The sequence below is a fragment of the Zalophus californianus genome, chromosome X (genome assembly GCF_009762305.2).
Source record: "Zalophus californianus isolate mZalCal1 chromosome X, mZalCal1.pri.v2, whole genome shotgun sequence".
NCBI lineage: Eukaryota > Metazoa > Chordata > Mammalia > Carnivora > Otariidae > Zalophus > Zalophus californianus.
The window spans coordinates 57,951,111-57,964,254 of NC_045612.1; the positions used below are offsets into that span (position 1 = coordinate 57,951,111).

General features: G+C 34.7%; 1 protein-coding gene across 4 annotated transcripts in view; it reads left to right on the forward strand.

Moving 5' to 3' along the window:
* CHM (CHM Rab escort protein) overlaps positions 1-13,144 on the forward strand; it is a 211,303-nt gene that overhangs the window by 54,736 nt on the left and 143,423 nt on the right. For all 4 annotated transcript variants that reach the window (XM_027608506.2, XM_027608507.2, XM_027608508.2 and 1 more), the window contains exons 3-4: positions 2,851-2,923; positions 5,809-5,933. In XM_027608506.2, coding sequence (XP_027464307.1) covers positions 2,851-2,923; positions 5,809-5,933 — 198 coding nt within the window. The remainder of the gene's footprint in view (positions 1-2,850; positions 2,924-5,808; positions 5,934-13,144) is intronic.

Below are 13,144 nucleotides of genomic sequence, written 5' to 3' on the forward strand. Positions count from 1 at the left end.
TAGGAATGGAATTACTGCATCATAGGGTAGATATATGTTTAGTTTTTTTCTGAAACAGTTTTCCAAAGGGTTTGTACCATTTTATACTCCCACCAAAATGTATGAGCATTCTGGCCATCCACACCAACACCTGGTATTGTCAGCCTTTTTAATTTTAACTGTTTTGCTGGTGGATGTGTAGTGGTATTTCATTATGTTCATTTTTTTTTTTAGAGATTTTATTTATTTGAGAGAGAGCTCCAGAGAAAAAGAGAGCAAGAACATAAGTGGGGGAGGGGCAGAGGGAGAAGCAGGCTCCCTGCTGAGCAGGGACCCCAGTGCGGGGCTCCCCAATGTGGGGCTTAATCCCAGGACTCCGGGATCATGACCCGAGCCGAAGGCAGACGCTTAACCGACTGAGCCACCTAGGCATCCCTCATTATGTTCATTTTTAATGCTTATTTTAATGTGTACTTATCTCCCATCCAAGTACTAACCTGGCCTGACCCTGCTTAGCTTCCGAGATCACACGAGACTGGGCATGTTCAGGGTGGTATGGCCATAGACTGTTTTCTTATCTAATGACTAATGATGTTGAGTACCTTTTTATGTGCTCATTAACCACATCTGTCTTCCTTTGTGAAATGTCTGTTCAAGCCCTTTGCCCATTTTAAAATTTGAATATTTGTCATATTATTAAGTTGAAAAAGATCTTTATATGTCCTGGATACCAGTCTTTTGTCAGATATGTTTTATGAATATTTTCTTCTAGTTTGTGGCTAGCCCATTCATTTTTTAAATGATGTATTTAGTGTAGAACTATTTCATTTTGATGAATCCCACTTTATCAGTAGTTTTATTGCTTTCTGTGTGTTATCTAAGAAACCTTTGTCTACTTCGTGTCAGATTTCTAATATATATTTATTACTTATAAATTAGTGTATCCAATAAATAAATTACTTCAATCGTAAAACTTTTACCCAATAGAGCTTCTTATTTATGACCTTACTGTGGCTTAAAAGAAATGTAAATATCTTAACAAAAAATATAAAGACAGTTGTTTTTTTTAACACCCAGGATGTTTTCTACTTTTGTTGAGTATTATATTTAGAGAATGGGGAGGGATGGCGGAAATGTATTAATCTCAGGCAAGGGAGAAGAGGGTATAAATTTCTGTGGGAAAGACCACTAGTTCTAACACCCTTCTCTCTTCACTCCTCCCTCTTCTCTGTACTGGCTGTTGCCCACCTTCTCCTTCAACTCTTCTCTCTGACCCAAGGGATCATAGCTTCCAGGTCTCCTGATCCCAACATATTAGCAGGGGTGGCCATCTAGAATTGTTAATAGAGCTGAAATTTTATCTAAATTTTAAGACACATTAGAGATTCTGAATGGTTTATGAATTTGCACTGTCTCTGAGAGAACTATCAGATTATTATTTTTTAAAAAGCTTTTTTAAAAATATTTTGTTTGTCAGAGAGAGAGATAGAGAGCACAAGCAGGAAGAAGTTGAAGGCAGAGGGAGAAGCAGGCTCCCTGCTGAGCAAGGAGCCGATGTGGGACTGGATCCCAGGACCCTGGGATCATGACCTGAGCCAAAGACAGACGCTTAACCGACTGAGCCACCCAGGTGTCCCAAGAACTATCAGATTATAAGTAAAGCAGTGATCTGTATTAATAGACCTACTTTCACAGATACTCAACCATTTTCTCTATTAGAACAAAAACAGTGATTATTGGTAAAATACTTGAGCCTAAAGTCTGACTGTTCTGCAGGCCTATGTCAACATTTGATTGAGGAGAAATATATCAGAATATTGAGAGGATCTCCAGGAGCATTATGGATGAGTAATTTTGGATATTAAAGGTTTTAGTTTTCATCTCATTTTAAAAAGAGCTTTTATAGATTTTTATTTCATTAGAGAAAAATACAGAGAAGCAAAAATGAAAACAAAAAACAAAACCAAGAATCTATCCCACCCCAGAACCAGAATGGATGTTGTAGGTGTGACTGAGTGTACTTTGGGGCTCATCATACAAAGAATCAATAAACATGAAGAGTTTTGTAAGAAATGGGAAACCCCAGTACAGATATATAGTACAGAATTAGAGAATTCTGGTTTGCCACACATCTCCTACTTAAGGAAGTTAATCAGAAGTCCAATGTCTACAAGGTTTACCTGATCCTAATTAGGAGACCTCTGGGTTCTCTAAAACAGAATGATGATCTTCACAGGACTATGGAATGAAGAATAATAGTTCACTCAGTTATCAGCAGGAATATTGTCCTTGCTTTACTTATCAAAATTAATTGAATAGAGTAGCCATTTGTGTGTGTGGGTGTGTATGTTGGCATGGGTTATGGGTTTAGGGGTTTGGTGGTGGTGACAGTGTCTATATAATTGTCTATCTATATCTGTATATATATAGTCTATACATGTAATTGTCTATAAATAATTAAATATATTTATAGAAAACTTAGCAGTTTTTTCATTGGCTTTACTTGAGATCTACCAAGGTTTTCTCTCCAGCCATTTTTTTTTAAACCAGGAGTCAAATTTTATTCATATTCCCTGCTCAATGCCCATATCAAGCTGTTCATAATCACATAATCAGTGGCATTTGATCAGTGGAGAAAGCTCTGAGGAGACCAGAGAGATTTTTTTTAACTCCTTGTACAATGGAAAGTTACCTTTGGGATCTGAGAGGCCAACGTTTATTTCAGCCTAGTATTTCCAACATCCCAGTTATGTTTTGAACTCTGAGGTAGCAATATTGAGATGATTTGAAGGGTCCAGGGTGGTTTGCTGATGGAGATCAGTGACTTAATTTTTATACCCTTTTCTTTACTCTTATTTTTTATTGTTACAGAAGAAGCTACTATGGAGGAAACTGGGCCAGTTTTAGCTTTTCAGGAATACTGTCCTGGCTAAAGGAATACCAGGTAAACTTCTTAGTTGATTTTTAATCTACTAGGTTGTATTTTGTATCACATAGTAACCCTACATTAAAGGAAACGCTAAGCTTCTGTAATATAGAATTGACTCCATTTTTATTTATTTAACAAAAATTATGCAGTCATTTTTTAAGTTAATGTTCTTCCGATGCTTTCAAAATATAGATACCGCTTTTTAAATATACATAGACATGTTGGTTGAAGAGTACATCATATATACTTGATACCATTTTCTCATTACATTCCCAAATATAAGGCAAGATTTTTTTCTCCAAAATAGTGTTTCAGAAAAAAAATTTCGGTCCTTATAAAATCTCACATATTACTAGTTGCTCTTTCAGTAGTACATTTTGAGGAAAAAAAACCCCAGCTATTTGGCGGGGAAATACATTAATTTGAAATGGTCTGAGTCATTGGTGGTTTTGCATATTTATAGAAGTCATCTGACAGAATTAGTAAAAACAAAATACAAGGAAAAATTTAATGTAAATTTAGTAAGTTTTTTTCTAAGTTAGGATCTCACTACTACAACTATTGGATATCATTGTAAAGAAGTTTTTTAGAGGACATGTATGTCATAGTAATATGGAGAGTTATGTCATGGAGTTTACTCATTTTTATGACAGATGAAAAAAAACTGTCCTAATTTTATGTGAATGGTATATGTGGCTTGAAATGAACTTCCTACTGAGAGCATCATACATGGAATCAAAAACTGCTATATCTCAAAAGCGTTTAGACAGTTGGAAAAGGAGTATGATATATTCTAGAAAATTGTATTCAGTTAGCTAAAAATAATATAACTAAGACTTATTAAGCACTTACCGTATGCCAAACACCACAATAAGCATTGTAGTTGTACTGATTAATTTATGCACTTAAAAAAGTGCTTCTAGTGATGACAAAGACATTGATGTTGAAGATACAGTGAAGATTCAGTTTGAATAATACTGTTGCATGAAATAAGTGTGGAGAAACAAGTAATATTTGGAAAATAATATTGCATGTAATACAAACTGTATAAATCAAGAAAGTAAATGTTACTAGTAGACATTTAGCTATTTTATGTGTGTGCCTTAAATATTTGTATATTTGTGTTGATCATTATTCTTAGGAAGTATGTGTAAGGGTTATCTTATTTAGTATATTTAGCATATTTAGTACTTCCATGAGAAAATTTAGTCTAGATGCTCACAAAAGAACAAAAATACCTCAGTTGTCTGAATGGAAAATTCTGGTGAGTGAGGATAATTTTTTAAAATAAATTTTGATACTAGGTTAGATTTATTAAAATAAAAATATTTTTGTAGATGTTTCTTTTATTTTAGTGCTGCTTCTACTCCAGCACCTTCTTTCTACCATATCCTTTTCCCCTTCACTCTTTGTGTGCTGATCCACAGTCTTTTCTTCAGGTTGGTAACCCCATGTCTACACATTCAGAGTTCCTGTATTTCACCTCCTTTTCATGTTGGGATGTTTAACACTATCTAATAATTACACTTAATAATAACAATGTCTGCCCTACTTTTCTTCAGTTTAAAATGTTAAATTCAGGAGAAAAAGGCCTTTTTATTTATTTGTTTGTTTATTTTTAAAGATTCTACCCATTTTTGACAGAGAGGTACAAGCAGGGGAAGCAGCAGGCAGAGGGAGCGGGAGAAGCAGGCTTCCCGCTGAGCAGGGAGCCTGATGTGGGACTCGTTCCCAGAACCCTGGGATCATGACCTGAGCCGAAGGCAGACGCTTAACCATCTGAGCCACCCAGGTGCCCCAAAAAGGCCTTTTTAAAGATTTATTTAAAAGAGAGAGAGTGCATGAGCTGAGGGAGGGGCAGAGGGAGAGAGAGGGGGGAAGCAGACTCCCTGCTGGGCACAGAGCCTGACCTGGAGCTTCATCCCAGGACCCTGAAAAAATGACCTGAGCCAAAACCAAGAGTTCGATGCTTAACTGACTGGGCCACCTAGGGGCCCTGAGAAAAAAAGCCTTTTAAAATAATTATCGTCCTACTTTATGAAATCTGTAAGTTTAGAAATTTCATGAGGTGAATTTACTTAAAACGAAGAATATTGTAGTTATATTTCACTACTAGTTCTTTGAGAATATATATTCAAAAATTTTTTTCTCTGAGAAATATGTACCAAATAGTTTAAAATTTTAAGCAAATTAAAAATTGATCCTTGACATTTGGAAAAAGCATATCTTGACATTTCCAAAAATCCCCTGTATTCACATATTGCTATGCATATAACTTATCTCCATAAAATGTAATTAGGAATTATTAAAAATTTTGAAGGGCCACTTTCAACCCTTATAAGTTTACATACGTTATCATACATTATTGTTTTTATTGTCTTTCTGAATATATTCAGAAGTTGATTATTATACAGTCCTTAGTTATAGTGGGCTGAATACTTTTCAAAAATACTTTTACATAAAATCAGAATTTGACATGGCTAGTGACTAACCTTCAAGGACCTAAAAGTAAGTAGAATGAAGTAATTGGGGGCCTGCTTTTGGACAACAAAATGCAAAAACTTTATTAATAACAAGTAATATGTATACCAGACACACTTGATTTTCAGCAGATAGAAGGTTAGTTATCCTAGTTCTTAAGTAATGTCAAAACAGGCACATCCAATGACTGCATCAGAATGTCAGATATCCTGATAGAAAACTGTCAACCAGAGCTAACATTTGATAGGATAGGTTTTTACACAATTTTCTTCTCTTTGAAGATGGTGCACTATGCTAGAGTCACTTCAGAATTTTGATGGAATCAGAGGCAAAGTATTAATTGAGAAGGGTATACATTTTCACAAAAAAGTAGAGGTTCAGATTGTGCAATTAACATTTCTCATGTGTATTTTGTTTAGGAAAATAGTGACGTTGTGAATGAAAGCCCAGCATGGCAAGAGCAGATTCTTGAAAATGAAGAAGCCATTGTTCTTAGCAGGAAGGACAAAACCATTCAACATGTGGAAGTGTTTTGTTATGCCAGGTATGAAAAGTATTTATTTAGGATAAACTGAGTTAATGACTTCTTATTCACATCTATTCAGAAGAAGCCAACATGTAACATTGGTTGCTAAACGTCAATTGATAAGATGGTTTGCCTTTTTTAAAATATAACTTTCAGTTTTTTCTGCTTAGATGATAATGATGATAATAACATGCCACATTAATGACTTGATTCTTACAACCATCCTGTGCTAGGATAGAGGAGGTAGTACTAGTTGCAGTTTTTATAGAATCCTCAGTATAGAGATTAATTTGTTGAAGGGAAAAATGGCTTGAAAAATGTCCAAACCACAGGTAGCCTAGATAGTTGTGGAGCCCAAGATCAAAACCCAGCATTATTTAATTCTGCTCCAGTGTTCTTCTAACTCTTCTTAGATAATATTCAGTCTAGCAAAATGGAAAATTATAATTTTGAAATAAAAACAATTGGCCATAATATTTGGGGACATATTTTCGAAATCAGGAGAGAATATTGGGAAGTAGTATTTTAAGTGTCTCTTTCTAAGTGAGAAAATTCATTTAAGTTTTTGTTTTCCAGTTAACATACACTATTATATTAGTTTCAGGTATACATTATAGTGATTCAACAATTCCATACATAGGTCACCAGGTGCTCATCACAGGTGCACTCCTTAATCCCTATGACCTATTTTACCCATTCCCCCATCCACCTCTCCTGTGGTAACAGTTTGTTTCTTGGTTTGCTTCTCTATTTTTTCCCTTTGCTCATTTGTTTCTTAAATTCCACATGAATGAAATCATATGCTATTTGTCTTTTTCTCACTGACTTAATTTGGTAAGCATTTTACTCTTTAGCTCCATCCATGTCATTGAAAATGGCAAGATTTCATTCTTTTTTATGGCTGAATAATATTCTTTGTGTATATATACCACATCTTCTTTAGCCATTCATCAATTGGTGGACACATGGGCTGCTTCCATATATTGACTGTTGTAAATAATGCTACTATAAGCATAGGGGTGCATGGTCTTTTTTTTTTTTTAAAGATTTATTTATTTGAGAGAGCGAGAATGAGAGAGACTACATGAGAGGGGGGAGAGTTAGAGGGAGAAGCAGGCTCCTCACTAAGCAGGGAGCCTGATGCGGGACTTGATCCCGGGACTCCAGGATCATGACCTGAGCTGAAGGCAGTCGCTTAACCAACTGAGCCACCCAGGCGCCCCAGGGGTACATGGTCTTTTAATAACTGTTTTTGTATTCTTTGGGTAAACTACCTGTAGTGGGATTGCTGGATCCTAGGGGAGTTCTATTTTTAACTTTTAGAGGAACTGTCTTACTGTTTTCCACAGTGGCTGCACCAGTTTGCATTCTCATCAACACTGCAACAGGGTTCCTTTTTCTCCACATCCTCACTAACACCTGTTGTTTCTTGTGTTGTTGATTTTAGCCATTCTGACAAATGTGAGGTGATAATCTTATTGTAGTTTTGATTTGCATTTCCCTGATAAGTGATAATGAGCATCTTCTCATGTGTCTGTTGGCCGTGTGGATATCTTCTTTGGAGAAATGTCTATTCATGTCTTCTACACATTTTTAATTGGATTATTTTTTGGGGGGGTGTTGAGTTTTATAACTTCTTTATATGCTTGGGTTACTAACCCTTTATCATATATATCATTTGCAAATATCTTCTCCTATTCTGTGGGTTGCCTTTTTAAGTTTTGTTGATTGCTTCCTTCACTGTGCAGAAGCTTTTTATTTTGATATAGCCTCAATAGTTTATTTTTCCTTTTGTTGCCTTGCCAGGGGACCTATCTAGAAAAAAGTTGCTGTGGCAGATGTCAGAGAAGTTAATGCCTGTGGTCTCTTCTAGGATTTTTACAGTTTAGGTCTCACATTTAGGTCTTTAGTCCATTTTGAGTTTATTTTTGTGTATGGTATAATAAAGTGGTCCAGTTTCATTCTTTTGCATATTGCTGTCCAGTTTTCCCAACACCATTTGTTGAAGAGACTTTTCTCTATTGACTGTTCTTTCCTGCTTTGTCGAGGATTAATTAGCCCTATAGTTGTGGGTCCATTTCTCAGTTTTCTGTTCTGTCCTATTGAATTATGTGTCTATTTTTGTGCCAGTATTATACTGTCTTGATCACTACAACTTTGTAATATAACTTGAGGTCTGGAATTGTGATGCCTCCAGTGTTGCTTTTCTTTTTCAAGATTGTTTTTTGCTATTTGGGGTCTTTTGTGGTTCCATACAAATTTTAGGATTGTTCGTTCTTGTTCTGTGAAAAATGCTGTTATTATTTTGATAAGGATTGCATGAACTGTGTAGATTGCTTTGGGTAATATAGACATTTTTAACAACATTTGTTCTTCCAGTCCATGAGCATGGAATGTTTTTCCATTTCTTTGTGTCATCTTCATTTTCTTTCATCAGTGTTGTATAGTTTTCAGAGTTCAGATCTCTTGCCTCTTTGGTTAGGTTTATTCCTAGTTATCTTATTGTTTTTGGAGCATTTGTAAATGGGATTGATTCCTTGATAGCTCTTTCTGCCGTGTCATTGTTGTACAGAAATGCAACAGATTTCTGTACGTTGATTTTTGTATACTGCGACTTTACTGAATTTGCATATCAGTTCTAGCAATTTTTTAGTGCAGTCTTTCATGTTTTCTGTATAGAGAATCATGGCGTCTGCAAATAGTGAAAGTTTGACTTCCTCTTTGTGCTGATTTGGATGCCTTTATTTTTTTGTGTTGTCTGATTGCTGATGCTAGGACTTCTAGTACTATGTTGAACAGTGGTGAGAGTGGACATCCCTGTCTTGTTCCTGACTATAGAGGAAAAGCTTTCACTTTTTCTCCATTGAGGATGATATTAGGTGTGGGTTTTTCATATATGGCCTTTATTTTGTTGAGGTATGTTCCCTCTATCTCTACTTTGTTGAGAGTTTTTATCATGAATGGATGTTGTACTTTGTCAAGTGCTTTTTCTGCATCTATTGAAATAATCATATGGTTTTTATTCTTATATTGATATGATGTATCATATTGATTGATTTGCAGATATTGAACCATATTGTTTTTATTTTCTTTTATTGATGTGAGTAAGAGAGTATCACCGTGTAATAGATCCTTAACATTCTTGTTGGCTACATCAAAAAATCTTTTTGATTTCCCTTTTGTAAATAATGAAAAATACGGTACAGGTTCTTGGCTTGTTGTTGCTTTTTTATATAAGCATTATCAATGATATTAATGTTACATTTTGTGGAGGTAGGGCATGAGTATGTGTTTAGTTTTGTATAATTTTAACATATATGTCAGGTCATGTATCTATCACCACAGTCAACTTACAGAAGTGAGCAGTTACATCACCCCAAGGATCTTTCCTGTTTCCATTTTATAACCATAGCTCATCTCCTTCCTACCATTTCCCCCAATTTCTAACTCTTGGTAACTGCTAATTTCCCTTCCAGCTTCATTATTTTGTCATTTTGAGAATGTTATGTAAATAGAACTGTATAGCATGTGACCTTTGGCCATTGACTCATTTCACTTATTGTAGTTAACCTGCAGATTCATCCAGGTGGTTGCATGCATTAGTAGTTTGTTCCTTGTTATTGCTGAATAGTATTCCATGCTATGGACATACCAAAGTTCACTTATTCACCTGTTGAAGAACATCTGGGCTTTTTTCACTTTTGTCTGTTACAAATAAAGCTGCTATGAATATTTGTTTATAGAATTCTCTGTGAATGTAAATTTTCATTTGTCTGGGATAAATGCCCGAGTGTATAATTGATGGGTCATATGGTAATTACATGTTTAGTTTTAAACTGAAAAACTGTTTTCCAGTGGGGCTGTACCATTTTACATTTCCATCAGAATTTCATGATTCAGTTTCCCCGCATGCTCCCCAACTTTTGATGTTTGCACTTTTTTAGCCATTCTGATAGTTGTGTAGTGATATCTCATTGGAGTTATAATTTGCATTTCTCTTATGGCCGATTTTGAACATCTTTTCATGTGTTTGCCATTCTTACATCCTTTTTGTTGAAAATCTGTTCATATCTTTTGCTCGTTTTTTAATTGAATTGGCTTTTTCCTGTGGATTTTTGAGAGTTCTTTATATGTTTTATATCTGTGTCCTTTGTTAGGTATGTAGTTTGCAAATATTTCTCCCAAGTCTGTGGCTTGTCTGGCATCCTCTTTAAGCAGGATATTTTGCAGGTGAAATGTTTTAAATTTTGGTGAAGTCCAATTTACCACTTTTTTCTTGGGTATAGATCCAGAATATTTTCTCCTGTTTTTCAAAAAAAAATTATAGTATGTTTTATGTTTAATCCCATGATCTACTGTAATTTTTATATAAGGTGTGAGGTTTAGGTCAGTGTTAATTTTTTTAACATAAGGTTATCCAATTGCTTTGGCACAGTTTGTTATAAAGACTGTTTTTCCTCCACTGAAATAATTTTCATATTTGTCAAAAATCAGTTGGCTGTACTTCGATGGGTCTATTTGTGGATTTTATATTCTGTTCCATTGATGTGTATGTCTTTTCCCACACCGATTCCACACTGTCTTGATTACTGCAGCTATATATTAGGACTTAAAATCAGGTAGAATAATTCCTCCAAATTGATTCTTTTTTGTCAGAATTGTTTATTTATTCCAGAGTTTGTGCCTTTTCATATAAATATTTTAATAAGCTTTTCTATGTCTAGAAAATGTTGCTGGAATTTAGGAATTGCATTAATGCTATAAATCAACTTGGGGGGAATTGATACCTTTATTATTTTGAGTCTTCCAATTCACTCACAATGTACGACTCTCCATTTATGTAGGTTGACTTCGATTTCTTTCTACAGAATTGTGAATTTTCAGCTTCCCAATCCTGTGCATGTTTTGTTAATTGTATACCTAAATTGTTACTTCTCTTTGGGGCAATTATAAGTGGCATTGTCTTTTTAATGTTGGCTTTCATATATTCATTATGGGTATCTAGAAATGCAATTGTTTTTTTATGCATTGAGTTGTATCCTGGCATCTTGCTGAACTCACTTATTCTGGGGATTTTTTTTATAGGTTCCTTGGGATTTTTACATAGACAGTAATGTCTTATACAAAGAGGAACAGTTTTATGTATTCCTCTTCATTTGCTTTTTTTGAAGAGTCTGTTTCCTATTGAGAGTCATGTGTTTTCTGTCCATAGCCACACACCATGAGTTGTTTTCTACTTAACCTTAGCCTCACTTAATGAGCATTTTTTTTTTCCAGAAAGAAAGTTGTTATCACTTTCTGATGACCCTGTAATTATACCCTAATGAAGGCCAATCGTTTAGGGTCTCTCCCTTGCTAATTATCGTGTTTTTGTACGCTACTCTTTTAACATGTGCTTATCAAATTCACAATCTATCAAATGACAGATTACCAAAAGTAATGGTCATTACCAAAAGTGATGGTCACTTTAATGGTCATTCATGTTTATTGTAGCTAGTTGTATCAAACAAATAGAAGTCAAACTTTAGTCCTTGATACACTACATATATAGAATACTGATTTTAATATTTTGGTAAATCCAAAATATCAGGTAGAGACAGCTTTATAATAATATGAATACTGACATATGACTTGTTTTCTCATTTTAGAGCAGATGTGTTAGCTTATTTATAGAGTTGATGTTTATTAGGCCAAAATCTACAATTAGATTCTCACATATGCTACTTATTATTTCATCAAGGGAGAATAAAATATGTATCTTTTGGCCATAAACAATATTGTAGCCATAACCAGCAGCCTCTTGATTTTTAATTTTTGATTACAAGGAGGCCAGGGCAACGATGCAAATAAATCAGTGCAGACTTATCACCATTGCTTGGAAAATACCTCAAAGTACTCGGAAAGTCGGTAACACCATACTCTAATATAAACATATAGGATAGTGCATTTTTTTTTTTATTGTTTTTGACTTTATTTGTTTTCAAAAGTAACTCTGAAGTATTCAACCTAAAGGCTTTATTGATCTTTTGAACATTAAATTTAGTACTTTTGGTTATTCCAAAATTGGTCTAAATACTAAAATAGAAATGGTGATATGTCTACTATCATAGCATAAGTTCCACATACCATAAACTCCCATCAGGAACAGTCCAGATTGTTTTGTTATATCAGAGCTTTGATCCTTGAATGCTGCTTGAAATAAGTAGGACAATTTCCAGTTTGAGCCAAAAATACTTCTGCTATACATAGATTGTTTTGTTTTTAAGATTTTATTTGTCAGAGAGAGAGGGGGAGGGAGGGAGAGAGAAAGCACAGCAGGGGGAGTGACAGGCAGAGGGAGAAGCAGGCTCCCCACAGTATATATATGTCTGTGTGACAGCTTCTATAACCTGGCACTTTACACAGTTTATTTAATTTCATTCAGTTTGTACTATAGCCATGTGCATGAGCTATTGGTGTATATTGCTGCTGAATAAACTGGAGCTCAGGGAGAGCTAGCGATAGCAGAGCCAAGATTTGAACCCGTGTCTAACTCAAAAGCTTGTGTTGTTTCCATTTTTTTTTTCATGTTGTATTTCACACACATCAAGAGAACCATTCCATCAGGTGAATAAAGTATTTCTTTTGTATAGATTAGCACCTAATGAGGTGCATTTCCTTCCTTAATTTACTAGAATACTATTTAGTATTGTAAAAAGTCACATCTATAATGAGGAATGAAAAGTGCCTAACTCCCAGAGTTAGGAAGGTAAGGGATGAATCAATCCTATATCCTTTAGTTGTGGTGACTGTAGTTTATACACCACAGGATGCTTTTGTAGTTTATATGAGGGAATAAAAGCAGCTACTATTTCTTATTTTATTCAGTAGATGATGAAAAGGTACAATACGTTAATTCCCACTTTAGTCACACAAATCCAGAGAATTCTTACGTAAAAGATTGTTGCCTGTTACTTGCATAATGCCATGTAGTTCCTTTAGCAAGAAGAGATTTTATCTTTCTGAACTATTGGCAATAACTTGTATTTTTCTGCCCCAGTGTTTTTGTTTTTTGTTTTGCTAATATTGGGCATTGTTTCCCCTTTTCTGGCATGATAATGTTAAAGCAGGATGAAAACTTCCCTCTTAGATTTGCAAATGAACCAACTCTCTAGTCGATTAATAAAATAAAGATATCACTTTAATAGTAATCCAAAATTCTACTTTTTAATTTTGGATTCTAATATTTT